This window comes from Hemicordylus capensis, chromosome 6 (assembly GCF_027244095.1).
Source record: "Hemicordylus capensis ecotype Gifberg chromosome 6, rHemCap1.1.pri, whole genome shotgun sequence".
In the NCBI taxonomy this organism is placed as follows: Eukaryota; Metazoa; Chordata; class Lepidosauria; order Squamata; family Cordylidae; genus Hemicordylus; species Hemicordylus capensis.
The window spans coordinates 9,630,101-9,647,337 of NC_069662.1; the positions used below are offsets into that span (position 1 = coordinate 9,630,101).

The window sequence follows — 17,237 nt, forward strand, 5'->3', positions numbered from 1 at the left end:
CTTTTTTTAAAGTAGTAACACCAACTACAAAGTTTTAAAATGGTGATATTTAACTGATAAAACTGTCCATTGGGAACTGCAGGGGTTTTTCAGGATCCTAGACATTGTCAGACTACACCGCCCATCATCCCCAGACACAATGGCTGAAGAGGATGATGGGAGTTGTAGTCCAGTAATATCTGGGGTCTCAGGTTGGAGAGCCTCTGGGTTAACAAGGGCTTTGCATAAAAATATCTCTACCTTTAGAACCTCAAGGAGCTCCAGTGATGTGGTACCACTTCTGAAACAGTCCTGCTCCTTACTGCCAGCCAGGGCACCTCAGGAGGTGGGCATATTCTCAGCAGGGCCTCCAAAGGAGAGCTCAGTAACTGGGCATAGGGCCGCAGAGAGGTAATTGGGTGTCTGAGACATCTTGGGGACCGCCTCCTGCACCCCACCATGCTGTCAGTAAATAACAACGGTGATAGTATGCTGGGTCCTCAACCTGCTGCATCCACTGACTGGGCAATTCCATAGCTGGACAGTTTGAGAAAGCTTTTGGGGCTTTTGCACAAGTGGGTGTGGTTTCCTCCATGATCCAAGGGGGAGTGCCAAGTTCCAACCATTTAACCCAAAGATATTACTGTGCCCCCATCCAGAACCAATACTCTTATCTCCTGTACAACCCTGGGCAGTCACTAACCCAGTAACAATGGGAGTGTAAACAGACAGAAAGGAAAGGAAGACACATGTAGCCTAGCTTAGAATTATACCCAGATTCCTCATTCCTCTTTTCAGCTGCCGCCTCTTTCTTTCAGGCAAAGTTTTCTGGAAGTTTGAACATGGCCATCAGTGGAAGACATATATCTGCAAATACTTTCTGGAGTGAGGAGGATGGAAAGCACCTTCTGGAGCTAAGAAGTCACCGCGTAGCTTGGCTTGACAATTGTTATTCTGGCCACTGAAACTGTTCTAGCGATTGTAGGAGTCTAAATGGCTTCTCCCCCCCCCACCCCCGGTGATAGTAGAGTAGGAAACTTTTAAGTTGCAAAGACTAAAGAAAGATGCTTTGAGCCTGGTGCAATCCCTCCCTCGCATTCTGCAGTGGTACATTCTAGGGAGGGCTGTACCATGTGTCCTCTCTAAATGTTTGGATTAGTTTTAAGGATGAGTGGCTATTAGAATATGAGATTGTCCAGGAAATGAAATTCCAAAATCACTGATAGATACATATATTTTTCATTGGCAAAAAAGGCTGAAAATACAAATGTATAAAATCACTAAATCACTAGAGTTTGATTTGGAGCAAATATTAAAAATATTTGATTTTCAAAAGCTTTGTTTATTTTATGGCAGGTGAACACCAGACGAGCTCAAGCTGGGTCCCTAGAATTTGAGCCCAATATGCTTCCTCAGCCCCGCCTCCTACCCCATCAACTGAAAATGCCCTCTAAATTCAAATATATAACACAGATTTTTGCAGATGGCTTCTACAACTCATCTTTCAGATTACACTTGTAATTTGCTAAGTGCTTTATAGTTTGCATTACATTCACCCTTACAATCAATGGTGCTCTTTGGATTGGACTTCCAGGCGGAGATGCATCAGAAGTGCAGCACCATTGCAGGAAAGATTGCACTTCATCAGGCCAGACTTGGAGACGGGATCGGGGCTGAGCCCTAGTGGGCAGTGGCCATTAGGTGGCTTAAGGCTAGAATCCGGGACCAAGAGAGCCAAGCAATCCAGTAGGGCTCAGGGGACACAACTGGCAGCCAAAGGTCAGGAACGCACTAGAAATCAAGCCAAGCAGACAGATCAAGAAGATAAGCAAGAACAGCCACTTCCGCAGCAAAGAGACCCTCAAAGGGAGGCAAGCTCTGATTCAGAGTTTCTTATACTCTTCTGCCTGCAGGGAAGCCAATAATTTATTTATTTATCATTTTTATACCGCCTGATGTGTACATCTCTAGGCGGTGTACACATTTCAGTATTAACAATCACAGATTAAAATACATAAAAACACACATACAAAAAATAAAACAAATTATTACAATCCTTAAAATGAATTCTAACGAAAAGCTTGCGAGAACAGGAGAGTCTTGAGGGTCTTCCTGAAAACAACTAGAGAAGGAGATGCTCTTATTTCAGCAGGGAGAAAATTCCAAAGCCTTTCTGGGAGGGACCAGCATAGGATCTAGAGTTCTGAAACCTGGGGCCAGGGTATGCAGAACGTCAGCCTGAGGGGAAAGGGAGGCTTGTCCCTGACCCTTTGCTCTGTTTGGGGAAGCAAATGCAACATCCAAAGCAAGCCCCTCCAGGCTCTCGTGACCACCAGTTTGGAGACAGCCAAACCGTGTGGCCCCATGCTTCATATGAACCCACAGCAAGGCGGATATTTACCTGAACCCACAGTCTCCCAGAACCAAGTCTCTTTCACCGCTATCATTAGCTACTCACAGGTGTGGTGTTTTTGGTTAACCCATTCCTTGATCCGGGCCAGCTTTTGAATGGGGCTTTAGTTATATGTACTCCAGTTCTAGAGTAGAAGCAGGGCTAACAAAGAGCCCGCAGCAAGAGCACGGAAAAGCAGTCTGCACTTGCCTCTCTGTAGAGAATATTATTTATTTATTTATTTATTTATTTATTCATTCATTCATTCATTCAATTTTTATACCACCCTTCCAAGCTGGCTCAGGGCGGTTTACAATTAAAAAACAGAAATCATTAATAACAATTAAAATAGAAATACAAATATAAACATCAAATTTAAAAACATCTTAAAAAACAATTAAACTATCAAAACAATTAAAACCCTGAAAACCAGGTTAAGAGTAAAACAATTAAAACTAAATTAAAAACCCTGAAAGGCCAGGCCAAACCGATAGGTTTTAAGGGCTCTCTTGAAGGACAGCAAAGAAATCTATTTCATTCAACTACCAATATTCCTGATTCCACTCCACTGCCTTGTCCTTACATGCCACAACTCTTTCCCTTGGATTCTTCAACAGGCCAGTTTGAGAAATATCCAAAGATCAATCTCAAGCTGCTCAGTTAGCTCAGCTGGTGAAAGCACGGTGCTAATAATGCCAAGGCTGAAGATTCAATCTTTGTATACGCCACAATGCCTGGGTTTACTTGACTAGGTTTCCCCCCAGTTCTTTGATGTTAGAAATGGCGGTGCGTGCATGTGCGTGCGGTGCGGCGGCGGCGGGGGGGTGGCAGTTTGTCATAAATCCAGAGTCCTGTTCCTTCTGGGTCAATATAAGTATAACCTGCATTTCACCTATATTTTTAAGGAGGGTTGTCATAAATTTAGAGTCATCTTCTCTTTAGGTAACTACGGTAGCTCTTCCTCAGGGATGGGCCCATATATCGCTCAGTATCTGCTTTGCATGCAGGTCAATCCCTGGTGTGGCTCAATCTCTGGCATCTTCAGACAGGCCTGGGGAGAGACTCCGACCTGAAGCCTTGGTGCTGTTTGCGTGCAGAAGTTCCCTCTCTGGCAGCATCCCCAAGAGAGGGCCGAGAGAGACTTCTACCTGCAACCTTGGAGAAGCCGCTGCCAGTCAGTGTAGGCAATACTGAGCTAGATGGACCAAGGGTCTGACTCAGTATACGGCAGCATCTTATGTTTTTGTTTTTAACCATCTGAGTATTCTCTTCCTTCTCCCGATCCATTTCTGCTCCAGAGCAGGTTAAATATTGGAGCCCTTCCCCCTTCCCATGAGGTGTTCGCGGGTATTGAGGTCCGGGCGTAACAGCAGGATGTAGCACTTGGGGAGGCACATCCCGCTCAGCAAGGCCGCGGTGGAGCCCAGGACGGCCAAGGCCTCCGCGGTGGCCGCGTGGTGGCCTCCCGTCGTGAGGTAGGCCGGGACAAACGCCAGCCAGACCCCGAGGCAGCCCAGGAGGCTGAAACAGATGAGCCAGGCCTCGTTGAAGGCGTCGGGGAGGTTTCGCGCCCAGAAGGCCCCGGTGAAGGCGAGTCCTGCCAGAAGGCAGAGATACGCCAGCAAGCTCCAGAACGCCACCTGGGAGCCTTCGTCGCACACCAGGCTGATGGCGTGGGGGACGGAGCGGGTGTCTCTCTTGAGGGAAGGCGGGCTGGCCGCTAGCCACGCCGCGCACAGCAGGAACTGAGGGAGGCAGCCCAGCAGGACCATGGCCCGGGGCGTCCGGGGGTCAAGCCAGAGTCTCGCGTAGCTGCCCGGCCTGGTGGCCTGGAAAGCGGCCACCACCACCAGCGTCTTGGCCAGGAGGCAGGAGAGGCAGAGGGCAAAGATCAGCCCAAAGGCCGCCTGGCGCAGGAAGCAGGTGCCGCGCGTGGGCCGGCCGAGGAAGAGGAGGCAGCCGAGGAAGCTGAGCGCCAGCCCCGCCAGCAGCAGGTAGCTGAGCTCGCGGCTATTGGCCCGCACCAGCGGAGTCTCCCGGTGGGTGATGAAGAGGGCGAGGATCAAGACGGGGAGAAGGGAGCTGCACACAGAGACGCTGGCCAGGCCGGCTCCGAGGGGCTCACGGAAGGAGAGGAAGAGCTCCCGTTTGGGTCTGCACCGCGTCTGCCCTTCGTTGGGCCACTGGTCTTCCGGGCACCTCGAGCAGGAGGATGAGTCTACAAGCCAAGGCAGAGAAGGTGAGCCATCTCACAATCAGCAGACCGGCCATCCCAAGACAGAGGAGGACACAACGGTCTTCTGGGAGCAAGCCTGAATGGTCCCCATTGCTAAGCAGGGTCCACCCTAGTTTGTAGTTGGATGGGTGACTACATGGGAGTGCTGTCTGCTGTGAGATCTTTGCCATAGGGCATGGGCTGAATTATTATTATTATTATTATTATTATTATTATTATTATTATTATTTATTACTATTTTATTTTGTAGCCCAATCTTCCTCCAAGGAGCCCAGAGCGGTGTTCTACATACTGAAGTTTCTCCTCACAACAACCCTGTGAAGTAGGTTAAGCTGAGAGAGAAGTGACTGGCCCAGAGTCACCCAGCAAGTCTCATGGCTGAATGGGGATTTGAACTCGGGTCTCCCCGGTCCTAGTCCATTATTCTAACCACTACACCACATTGATCTCACAAGAGCTGTAGCTCCATGGCAGAGCCTCTCTTTGCATGCAGAAAGTACTAGGTTCACCCCCTGGCAGTATAGGAACATGGGAAGAGAAGCTGCCATCTACTGAGTCAGACCCTTGGTCCATCTCACTCAGTATTGTCTACACCAGGATTCTGGGTCCCCAGATGTTATTGTACTTCAGCTCCCATAATTCCCAGCCCCAGTGGCCTTAGGTTGGGGATTATGGGAGTTGAAGTCCAAAAACATCTGGGGACCCAACATTGAGAATCCCTGGTCTACACAGACTGGCAGTGGCTTCTCCAAGCTTGCAGGCAGGAGTTCCTCCCAGCCCTATCCTGGAGATGCCAGAGAAGGAATTTGGGACCTTCTGCAAGCATCTCTAGGTATGGCTAGGAGAGACCCCTGCCTGAAACCTTGGAGAGCTGCTGCCAGTCAGTGTGAACCATACTGAGCTCAATGGACCCATGGTCTGATTCAGTATAAAGCAGCTTCCTCTGTTCCCAACTTCCACTCCATCTCTGCCCATTCCACATCCCACTCAAATTAATCCTAGCTTCATCTTCAATCTGTTCTCTATTGGGCTCTGCCCTACAAACCCATTTCTGTGCTGAAGAGCAGTATATAAAAATCTGTTGTCGTCGTAGTAAAGGATGTGAAACATGGGTTCTCAACCTTGTGTCCCCCAGATGTTGTTGGACTACAGCTCCCAGGGACAGTTGCTCCTCCAGCCCTGCTAGATATAAGACAGCCACCTCCACCACTTTAAAAGGGGTCTTTTTTCTTTTCTTAGCAGACGTATAGATATACCCAGAGAGAAAATGCTAGAGTGCCCGCTCACCAGTCTGGTTTGAAATTTCTCCCTTTGCACATGGGACGCAGTCAAAACAGCAAGTAGACTTCTCTGGGTGGTGATGGGATCTGTGGTAGCCCAGGAGGCAGCTTGGTGAGCACACAGAGACAGGGATCTAGGCAGAAAAGAAAGGTTCATCAGATGACTGGCAATGTTGCCTCTAATAGGGACTCCCAGATGTTGTTCACTATAACTCCCAGCATCCCAAGCTGCAGTGGCCTTTGGCAGGGGATGATGGGAATTGTAATCAACAACATCTGGGAATTCCTGTTAGAGGGAACACTGGTGACTGGTATTTCTTCTTAAAATTTCAACAAGTTACTTGTTAACAGCATATCTGTGAAACCATATATATGCTACCACTGCACCTAAATACCAGGAAAAGTTCCTGGCTTTGCATCTGGTCTTGGCAGATTGCTAGGCTTGTTCACATGACCCCAAACAAGGTCATCGTAGTAGTAGTAAAGGATATAAAACAGGGGTTCTCAACCTTAGGTCCCTCTTGCTGGCTGGCTAGCCGGCGGGCCCACTGCTTCCTCCAACCAGCTAGCCGGTCCGCCGCTTCCTCCCACCCACTGGCTGGCCATGCCTTCTCTCACCGGCTGGCTGGCAGGCCCACCACTTCCTCTGGCCCACCACTTCCTCCTGCCGCCTGGCCACACTCCTCCTCCAGCCCACCTCCAGCCACCATGACTGTTTTCTCCCCCGTCCCTGTCACTAACCCGCCGGCAGCTGCCCGCAAACTCCCGCGAGAGCTGCCACGCATGAGCTTAGCAACGGGTACGTTTAAGAGAATAATATATAAAGCTATTTTTAAAAGCCAAAATACCCTGTTTCCCCAAAAGTAAGACCTACCCCGAAAGTAAGACCTAGCAGTAATTTCTGATGTACCGCTAATTGCCCTAGTGCATTTTGGGGGGCTAAAATTAATATAAGACACTGTCTTATTTTTGGGGAAACACGGTAACAGCAGTAAGATATCCATAAAGGAAAGACTAAGAAAGACACCAAGCAAGCAACAAAAATCAACTGAGCAGGACAAAGAAACCGATGACTGCATAACATCCCGTTGCCTTCTCACCGCAGTGCTCCCTCCAGTCCACACGATGGCGCTGTCATTGAGTGTCAGTTCGTCATTTTGGGAGAAGCCAAATGCGATTCTTCCTACCAGTGTGATGTTGGGGAGGCGTGTGTTGAGGACATCGAAGAGGGCGGCAGGAGGGTCTCCATCTTCATCAAAGGAAATGTCCTCGCCCACCTTGTTCCTGAAACGGACTGTCTTCAAGTATTGAAGGAACTGCGAATGGGTGGGTGGGTGCGGGTGGGGTGGGGGAGAGACATTAATTGTGTGCTGTACAAAAATGTGAGGGATAAGTTAAAGGGGGAGGGCGCAACTTGGAGCACACCATTATTTATTTATTTAATTTATTTAACATATTTTTATACCGCCCGAATCTTGCATCTCTTAATCTTACAATTAAAATCATTTAAAGCATCAATTAAACAACTGAAATCATTTAAACATTAAAATCAATAATGTTAAAATCATTTAGAACCGACATTAAAAATTTAAACTCTAAATCTATTTAAAGGCCAGGGTGAATAAATGCGTCTTCGGTGCCTTTTAGAGAAATTGCCAGAGATAGGGAGGTTCTTATTCTGCACTAACCAATGGTGGACCCCAACTAACTAAGCAAAGAGGCACCTTTTCAAGTAGTGATCCTCTTATATTTAGCAGGGGGAGAGCTATTGGCCTTATCCAGCCCCAGCACAGCATCCCTCCAGTGGCTGCTGTTGGGGTCTACCTTATGTTTCTTTTTAGACTGTGAGCCCTTTGGGGACAGGGAGCCATTTTGTTTATTTATTTATATCTATGTAAACCACTTTGGGAACTTTTCTTGAGAAGCGGTATATAAAAATTTGCAGCAGCAGCAGCAGCAGCAGCAGTAGTATACTTTGCCTACTGTCCAATTTTGACATCAGCTAACCTTGGTGTCCTCTGAACCAACATTGCACAAAGGTGACCCACGAGCAGCTTTCTAGTGGTTATTGAACTACAACTCTCATCATCCCTAGCTGTATTGAGGTTGGGGGTGATGGGGATTGTAGCCCAGCAACAGCTGGAGAGACTCAGGCTGGCCACCCCTGGTGCAGACCTTCTAGAAACCAAAAGGTAACTACATAAATGTGCTTCTTATGTCAGACCTCACCTTCCAGGAGCTGAACCCTTGACTTGCTGCTCGTATCTTGTTCACCAGGGCCTTTGATCCTCTTGGTGCATCTTGCACCATGTTGTGTACGGCGTGGGCGATGGCGTAGACCGCATTGTGGACGTTGAAGGTCATGCCAAAGCCCATCATGCTGAGTAAGCGGTTGGTGCCGTTCCTTAGATCCTCTTCCCCAGTGCATGTTTTTGGGCCATTTCCCCCTTCCCAAGAGCTTGCATTCCACCGGCAATTGAAGACCACACTCCATAGCTGCTGAGTAAAGACATCTTCTGGAGAACGAGAGGGATGGAGCTTGAGTATGAAGTCCCTCAAGCCTGGCACTGGCTCTTTGTGAGGGGAGAGGGACAGAGAGCCATTGAGCATCCGCAAGGCCTTCTCCCCCTTGAACATGCTGAGGTAGCTCATGGATTCAGAACACAGCCACACCCACCCTGCCACTCCCTGCGAGTACAGCTGACGCAGGAGAGGTAGTGCCTCAGACCCACAGAAGGTTACGATCACGCGGGCCCGGGATTCTGTAATTGCTCTGGCGGCCTGCGTGATGCTGTCTTCATTAGGTGACTTAGGGAGCAGATGTGAAAAGGCAATGCAGACGCCCTTCTTGGCAATCTCTTCCTGCACGATGTCGAGGCCTTGCTTTCCGTATTCAGAGTCCTCTGCGAGGAGGCCGACCCATGTCCAGCCAAAATAAATCACCAGCTGAGCAAGGCCACGGGCCTGCAGTTTGTTGCTGGGGACGCTGCGGAAGAAAGACAGGAACTGGGACCCATCATGTGTCACGGGGCCAGTGGCAAAGTAGCTGACCTGGCAACAACAGGAGAACATCCATCAGCTAAGCCCTAACTATCTACAGAGGCAGGGGCGGCCCTTTCATGAGGCCAGATAGGACAGTTGCTTCAGGTGGTGGATTACGAAGGCATCAGGAGGGCAGCAAGATCCCCTGCTAACTAGGCTCAACAGGCACCTTCCAAAGGGGTGATTCTCTTATGTTTAGCAAGGGGAGAGCAATAGGCCCTATTGAACCCCAGCACAGCATCATTAGGAAGGGGACTGAAAATAAGAATGCTAATGTTATCATGCCCTTATTCAAATCTATGGTGCGGCTACATCTGGAGTTATCCGTACAGCTTTGGCCACCATATCTTAAGAAGGATATTGTAGAACTGGAAAAGGTACAGAAGAGGGCAACCAAGATAATCAGGGGCCTAGAGCACCTTCCTTATGAGGAAAAGCTTCAGCATCTGGGGCTTTTTAGTTTAGAAAGGAGGCAACTACAGGGAGACATGATAGAGGTATATAAAATTAAACATGGAGTACACAGAGTGGGCAGAAAGAAATTTTCCTTCCTCTCTCACAACACTAGAACTAGGGGTCATCCCATGAAACTAATTGCCAGGAAATTTAGGATCAACAAAAGGAAGTACTTTTTTCACACAGTGTGCATAATTAATCTATGGAATTCTCTGCCACAGGATGTGGTGCTGGCCACTAGCGTTGATAGCTTTCAAAGGGGCTTAGACAAATTCATGGAGGACAGGTCTATCAATGGCTACCAGTCTGGCGGCTATAGGCCACCTCCAGCTTCAGAGGCACGATGCCGCTAAATACCAGTTGCAGGGGAGCAACTGCAGGAGAGAGGGCATGCCCTCATCCGCCTCATGCCTGTGGCCTTCTCAAGGGCATCTGGTGGGCCACTGTGTGAAACAGGATGCTGGACTCCTTGGGCCTGATCTAGCAGGGCTGTTCTTGTGTTCTAATGCAGCATTCTTCCAGTGGCTGCTGCTGGTGTCTCCTCTATATTTCTTTTTAAACTGTGAGTCTTTTGGAGCCAGGAAAACAAATTAATATAAAATAAAATAAAATATGAATAATCTCCTCTTCTTCATTACTTAATTTTTTATATAAACAGCTTTGAGAACTTTCATTGAAAAGTGGTATATAAATAGTAGTGACGCAGTGGGGAAATGACTTGACTAGCAAGCCAGAGGTTGCCGGTTCGAATCCCCGCTGGTCTGTTTCCCAGACTATGGTAAACCCTATACGGGCAGCAGCGATATAGGAAGAAGTTGAAAGGCGTCATCTCACACTGTGCGGGAAGAGGCAATGGTCAACCCCTCCTGTATTCTACCAAAGACAACCACAGGGCTCTGGGGTCACCAGGAGTCGCCAGCGACCTGATGGGACAACTTTACCTTTTGTAGCAACAAGATGCCTCTCCCTCTTGCCATTGGAGCAGCTCTTTGGGGCGGATCTGACCCTTGGAAGCTTGGCACGGAGGACTTCTCCTTCCCTTTCTTGCAAAACTTGCAAGGGGCACAAGGAGAAACGTGGAGGCTGCTGGTGATCTTCCGTCCTTCCTGCCCTCAGTACCGCTTTCAAAGCTTGCATGAGTTGGTTTTGAAAGGGAGTTGACTGCTGCCAGCAGCGTCCTGGGGCACGGCAGCATTGGATGCCTCGTCACAGGTGCTCCATGTTTTGGGAAACCCCTACAAATGTCTTGCATTTCCCCTCCAGGACCAGATGCACAGACAGGGGGTCTAACCAGTGTTCCCTGTAACAGGGATCCCCAGATTTTTGTTGACTACAACTCCCACGATCCCTTTGGCTTCCACAGCCTCTTGATTATGGGAGTTGTAGTCAACAACATCGGGGGATCCCTGTTACAGGGAATTCTGGCTATAACACCTTGTAGGGTTAATCAACATGAATCTGCTCAACTCCACAGCAGCCTTTTAGGTCTCTTCCATGTGCCTAGCTCTCTCCCAAACCCTTTTTTTAATTTGCTCAACATCCAGTCTGATGAAGAGTTTCTGAAGAACCTGAAAGCTTGCTTATGATTCTGACATTGATTTTGGATGGTCCCCTAATGATGCAGCAGGGAAGTAACTTGCCTAGGGAGCAAGAGGTTGCTGGTTCGAATCCCCACTGGTATGGCCGTTTCCCAGACTATGGGAAACACCTGTATCTGGCAGCAGTGATAAAGGAACATGCCGAAAGGCATCATCTCATACTGTGCGGGAGGAGGCAATGGTCAACCCCTCTTGTATTCTACCAAAGACAACCACAGGGCTCTGTGGTCGCCAGGAGTCGACAGCGACTCTATGGCACAACTTTGCTTTACTTTAAATAAAGGTATTACTAGAGCTTTAGCATTTGAATCTGCCTCCCCAGCCCCACACCCCATAATGGACAAGATTTTTTTTTATAGGACAAGTTTTTTTTTATTGAACCAACAAACTACCAAAGCATACGGTACGTTGCCAAAGCACAATGATATACAAGGTGGTTTTTTGTACATGATATATCTACAAAGATTTACACACAAGGATTTGGAAACCCACAAGGTTATGAAGTATATGCAGGTAGTACTGTAACTCGGGGGTGGGGGATTTCAAGGCACATCAGGTAATCGGGGGGCAGGAGTTGGGTGTTTACGTCCGACGTCCATTTCCACAATTTGTCCCATTGCTGGTCTCTTTGCACATAACCATACAAACTTTTCCAGAAGAGATTTACTGTCTCATCTGCGTGAACCTCTTGGTTGCGTCTTCCCTCCCTATTCCTAAGCAGGGGCATTGCATAAATGACATACAAGTTTACTAACCTGATTACGAGAAGGGGAACGTTCCAATTCCCTAGTATGGGGGCACCCATTCCGTCTCGTTTCCTTGAAGGTTTCTTTCTGGGACCTCGAAAGGAGGTTCTATCACTCAAACCCGATGTTAGTTCTTCCTAAGTCTGTTTTTCCAAATCAGGCCACTCTAACAGCTTGCTTACTCCCTGCCACACTCTTTTGGCTACTACACACTCTTTTAAGAAATGTGAGTGGGTTTCCCTGAATGTTTTGCCTAGCTCACTAGCTTTCTGTTTGCAGGTGATTTTAGGGCACTCTTGCTGGTCCTCTGGGAGCCATGGCTTAGCCATATTAAGTGGTAGTACTTGATGGTATAAGCGCCACCTTGTTTCCCATAAATGGAAAGGGACTTTTTTCTCCTTAAAGAGAGCGATAGGGTGATCGGGTTGCAACAAGTACTGTGAAGTGCGGTGTTTGGAGCTATAGTAGTACAGTATCTACGATTTTACAAAGAACTCTCCATCTCAATGTCTGTAACCCCATTGCTCTCTGCTGGCCTTTTTGTGCAACTACAACCACCTGCTAGTGATCGGACTATAACATAAGTGTGCCTTGTGATTCTGATGGTTCTACGCTTGAGGAGGAGCTTTCTCCGGAGGGCAGCCCAAGCCAGGGATTTAGCCCTGGACCTATTTGGATTGGGCTCATGAACAGTCAGTTCCTGTCGGGGGGCCTGCAATGTAGTGACATACATAGACAATGGCTACTAGTCTGGTGGCTACAGGCCACCTCCAGGTTCCAAGACAAGAAGCCTCTGAATACCAGCTGCAGGGGAGCAACAGCAGGAGAGAGGGCATGCCTAGAGGCATCTGGTGGGCCACTGTGGGAAACAGGATGCTGGACAGGATGGGCCTTGGGCCTGATCCAGCAGGGCTGCTCTTATGTGAACCAGACTATTGGTCCCTCTAGCCCAATATTTTCTGTAATGGCTAGGATTTCACTCTTCACGGTCTCAGGCAGATAGAGGACTTCCTCTGTTTAATCTGTTTAACTGGAGATGCTGGGGATTGAACCTCAGACCAATAGCATGCAAAGTTTGCATCATGGGAACCTTGCAAAGCAACATCCTCGTAGGGCAACCGGATGCAAAGTGCTCTTGTGCCCCTCAATATTGGTGTAGGGGAAGGAATCAAACCCCACCTTGGACCGGGGGTTCTTAAATGTGGGTCCCCAGATATTGTTGGACTACAGCTCCCGTTCACACTCCTTTGGCCACTGTGGCTGGGGGTGATGGGAGTTGTAGTCCAACAATATCTGGGGACCCACAATTGAGAAACCCTGCCTAGTCATAACCTCTTTGTCCCTATCCCCTATTATAACTCTGCCTAAGTACATGTAACTGAATATATACATATTCATCCCATTTACCTCCTGCCTCAATTTTTCTCCATTTCCCCTGTTGTCTCACCTGATTCAAATTTATAAGAGTCAAGCATAAGTCCCTTGGGGCAGGGACCTCCTGTCCTTGTAAAACACCAATCATGTTCATGGAACAATATTTATTATTACATTTTAATCCCACCCTTGCCATACATGGCTCCCCCCCTCCAATTAATCCTCACAAAACCCCTAAAGTTTGCTCAGCTGAGAGTGTGTACCTGCTTGGTCCAAGGACACCTAGTGAATTGCATGACTGCATGTAGATTTGAACCTGGGTCTTCCAAGTCCTAGTCCAACACTCTAAACACGACACCACACTGGCTGGCTCTCCATCAGTGCACATGGTGCTGATGCAAAATACAAGAGAACAGGTCACACACACACACCTCTTACCTGGGGGTATTTGTAGAGACCTAGAATCCTGGCTATCGTTCTGGATTCAGGGATGCCAGACTCTCCTATAATGCCAGCTTGGGGTGGATGAAGCTGGCAACGGAAGTTCGGGATGGCTTTCGGACGACCTGTGAGAAACTGCATGGTCCCCAAAAGGGTGCGTGAAACGGTGTGGCAAGAATCAAAGATCTGGAAGCCGAGAGTGAGGTTGGGCAAAAGGTCTGGGTCCTGGTTGATCTCTTCAATGGCAAATACCATGGTCTGGATGTACTTGTAAAACCAAAGAGACAAGCTGTAGAGAAGAGGGAGACAGAATGTCAAGATTCCGTCAGAATGGGAGAAGAGGCAGCAGCAAGACCGTGGACGATTCTGCATTTACCTTGAGCTGTGGCCAGAATGGCTTCCACTGGCAGGTCCGGAAGAATAGGACAGCTTGGCAGGAAGCAGGCCCTGGCACTGAATGGTCCTGTAACAGTGTGTGGGGCTGGGGGGTTTGGTGAAGGGGATGCTCACAGGGTCACTCAACGTGTGAAAGTGCAGCGGGAAAAGCCCCCCAATGAGGATGTCTCCTCCTCTCTCCAAAGCTCCCATCATGGGAGTACGCAGGTAGCACTGGTGGCCATGGATGCTGAGCACCTGGATAAATAACAGGAGCCCGAGGAACAGGGGGGTCATAGATCCCAAGCAGATGCTTCCACTCCTCTCTTAAAGCAGCACAAAAGGGCCAAGGGGAGATCCTTCAGAGCCTCCTGTCCCGTAGTCTCCGTGGCCTAGATTGTGTCAAAACTGGGGACACCGGAATTTAAGCCCCAGCCAAAGTCCGCAGGCCCAAGGAAAGGCTAGGAGGTCTTCTATTACTTCTTGATGGATGGCAGAGGAGGAGATACTATGGAAAGTGAGCTCGAAGTCATATTTGTGAGCAAGCAGGCAGGGCTGGAGGGAGAGACCTGCTTTGATGGCCCAGAATCCAGAGGAAAATGCCGGGACTCAAACGCTCCCTTTCCAGTGGTCCCAGAGAACAAGTTGTTCTCACAATCCTCAGAGTATTTGTGCCAAATGGAAAATTGTGGGCAACGGGGGAGGTAGGAGGGGCGATGAGGGCATGTGCCATAAAAGGAACTGGATGAGTCCCCGAACAGGGACTCTGGGCACAACACAATGGATGATCCCCCAATCAGCAAAGTAGCCTCTGGTGACCAATAACAGAAAATTACATCTCCCACTCCATCCTCTAACTCTCCATCCCTTGGTGGGTGACAACATCTACCGTGGTTCTAGAAGGCCAGAGAGTTCCGTGATGGTTCATTCTTCCCTGAGGGCACCAGGAAGAGGAAGAGATGCCTTTTTTCACTCACCTGGATTGGGGCCCCTCAGGCCACCAAGCCTCCACGGGCAAATATTTGGCCTGCCTGTCTGTGCTTTCTGTAGGACTGTTACACAAGTGTGAAAGGCATTTTGCATTTCATGTTGAGCAAGCTTTCAGATCTCATGACAGTTGAGAAATACAGCTTGAAATGTAGAGCGTATTGTGAAGTCCGAGGGACAGTTCCAAGAGTAATGTTTCCCTTTTCCCTACCTGTAAATAAATCCACGGGGAAAGCATTACAAAAAATGCTAAATACACATAGATTCTGTAAGAATCGCCAATAAGAAGGAGCAGGCAGGGCTACACTATCTTGCCAGATCTTTCAGTGCAATCCTATGCATGTTTACTCAGAGGTAAGTCCCACTGTGTTCAGTAGTGCTTATTCCCAGGCAGGGCCATAGCTAGAGGAGAGGGGCCCAGTATTTGCCCCTCTCCCCAGCGGATCCCCAGTGAGGGAGATAATGAAGAAAATAGGCAGGGGTGGAGCTGGGTGGGGCCAGGGTTCTTTGAACCCATCCACACAAGTATAGCTACACCCCAGCTCCCAGGCAAGTGTTCGCAGGACTGACATCTTTGACAAGATCCACATGGAGGTGTGTTCCCATTCAATTGCCACTTTTTTAACCGGCAGGACTTGGTGGAGAAATTAAATTAGCCCAGCTTTTCACAGTACAGCTGTGCAGGGAGGGGGAAGGGCAGAAATCCAGCAGGTAAAGCTTTCCTCTTCACTGCACAGCCATACTGAGAAAAGCTGAGCTAATTTAATTTCCCCTTTCTTCAGCTATAAAAGGCAGAGGATGCCTGCCAGGGAAAAAGTGCCAACCCTAGATGAGTGTAGCCAAGATCGGAGGCATGAAACTTTGCAAATAGCTGTTTGTCTTGATCGTCTCAGTGTATAGATTTTATTCTTATTTGCCACAAGTTGCTATGCCAGTTCCTGCCCTGAAGCTTACTTTGTCTCATTAACCAAATAAGCAACACGTAGCAGTGTTAGTGAGACCCTCATCACCATGAACATGTGACAAGGGAGTCATCAGCTTATTTTCATTCCAATTACCACTGAGAAAATAGCAGATAAGTGCATAAAATTGTGGGCAGGTTCCAACATGAAGAGGAACAATTACTTACTGTCCTGCCCCAATTAGATGGCTGTTTGCACCAGAGAGAGATGAGATGAGATGAGATGAGAGACATTGTATTGCCCCAAAGGGAATATCTTCCAGTGCTCACATGATGTCCCCATCCAAATTCAAACCAAGGTGAACCCTGCTTAGAAAAGTGGACAACTCTTGCTCACTGCCACAAGACCAGCTCTCCTCCCTACGAGGTGGTGGCAACTGGTGGTCCAGGCTGCCAATGGACCTACAATTCACCAGTGGTGCAGAATGGGGTTTTTGTGATGTTTGAGATGGTCGTTTGACTAATCAATAAAAATCTATTCAACTCACATGGGTTTTGTTTCTTTGAAAGCCTGGAAAGGACTAGGCCCATGGAGACCCAGGTTTAAATCCCAACTCTGCCCTGAAGTTCACCTTCGGTGTTGTAACAATGTTTAATTCTTGCACACGGGCTCCATCAGATAATTTTCCTGTAGGGATCCACAGGAAACGCGAAAAGATTCTTAACTTTGGAATGGCTGGGTAGAAAGCTCTGAAATTTCACATTTCAAAATTAATTTGATTTAATTTAAACACTTAATGCTGTCACATGCTGAGAGCATTAAGTGTGCAGACTTTCAAGGACATTGGTTCATTTGTTGATTTTTATTTTCAAAATAAGTTCCTAAAACGGTTGAAAAATATCATAACTGCTTTGTTTCATGGCAGAAAAATATATAAAATGTTGGAACTGAATCTCCCATTCTGTCCATCATTCAAGTCTTATTTGGAGGAAACGGCTCTTTGCTTTCATATAGAAGGAGTGGTACCCCATGTTTTGTACCCATATTACAACTCCAGAATGGCTAGACAGAAAGTTCTCGAAATTCATATGGAAGTAGCACATGGTGGTAGCTTAAATGTGTGAATGTTCAAGGAGATCAGTCCACCCCTTGATTTTTAATGAATTTTTTTAAGTGTTTAATTTAAAAAAAAAAAAATTAAAGGGGTGAACTGATCTCCTTAAACGTCAACAAATTTAATGCTATGATCATGTAAGAACACCATGTGAAATTTCATAGCTTTCTGCCCAGCTGATTCAAAGGGTGGGCTAGGGCAGGGGTTTCCATTTTGCATCTCCAGATGTTGGGCTTCAGTTTTTGTTGGACCAAGTTGCTTTTGAATGTTTTTGTTTGTTTGTTTGTTTTTGCCACAGTGGACTAATACAGCTGT

The 17,237-nt window shown here is 47.8% G+C and overlaps 1 protein-coding gene across 1 annotated transcript; it reads right to left on the reverse strand.

The window, feature by feature from the left end:
- Positions 1-1,855: 1,855 nt before the first annotated feature.
- LOC128329724 (extracellular calcium-sensing receptor-like) lies at positions 1,856-14,132 on the reverse strand. Its single transcript, XM_053261336.1, has 6 exons — positions 13,921-14,132; positions 13,542-13,833; positions 8,117-8,938; positions 6,988-7,257; positions 5,895-6,021; positions 1,856-4,589 (listed from the first exon to the last, which is right to left on the reverse strand). Exons 1-6 carry the CDS (start codon positions 14,130-14,132, stop codon positions 3,676-3,678), a joined length of 2,637 nt encoding a protein of 878 aa, XP_053117311.1. The 3' UTR covers positions 1,856-3,675.
- Positions 14,133-17,237: the final 3,105 nt, after the last annotated feature.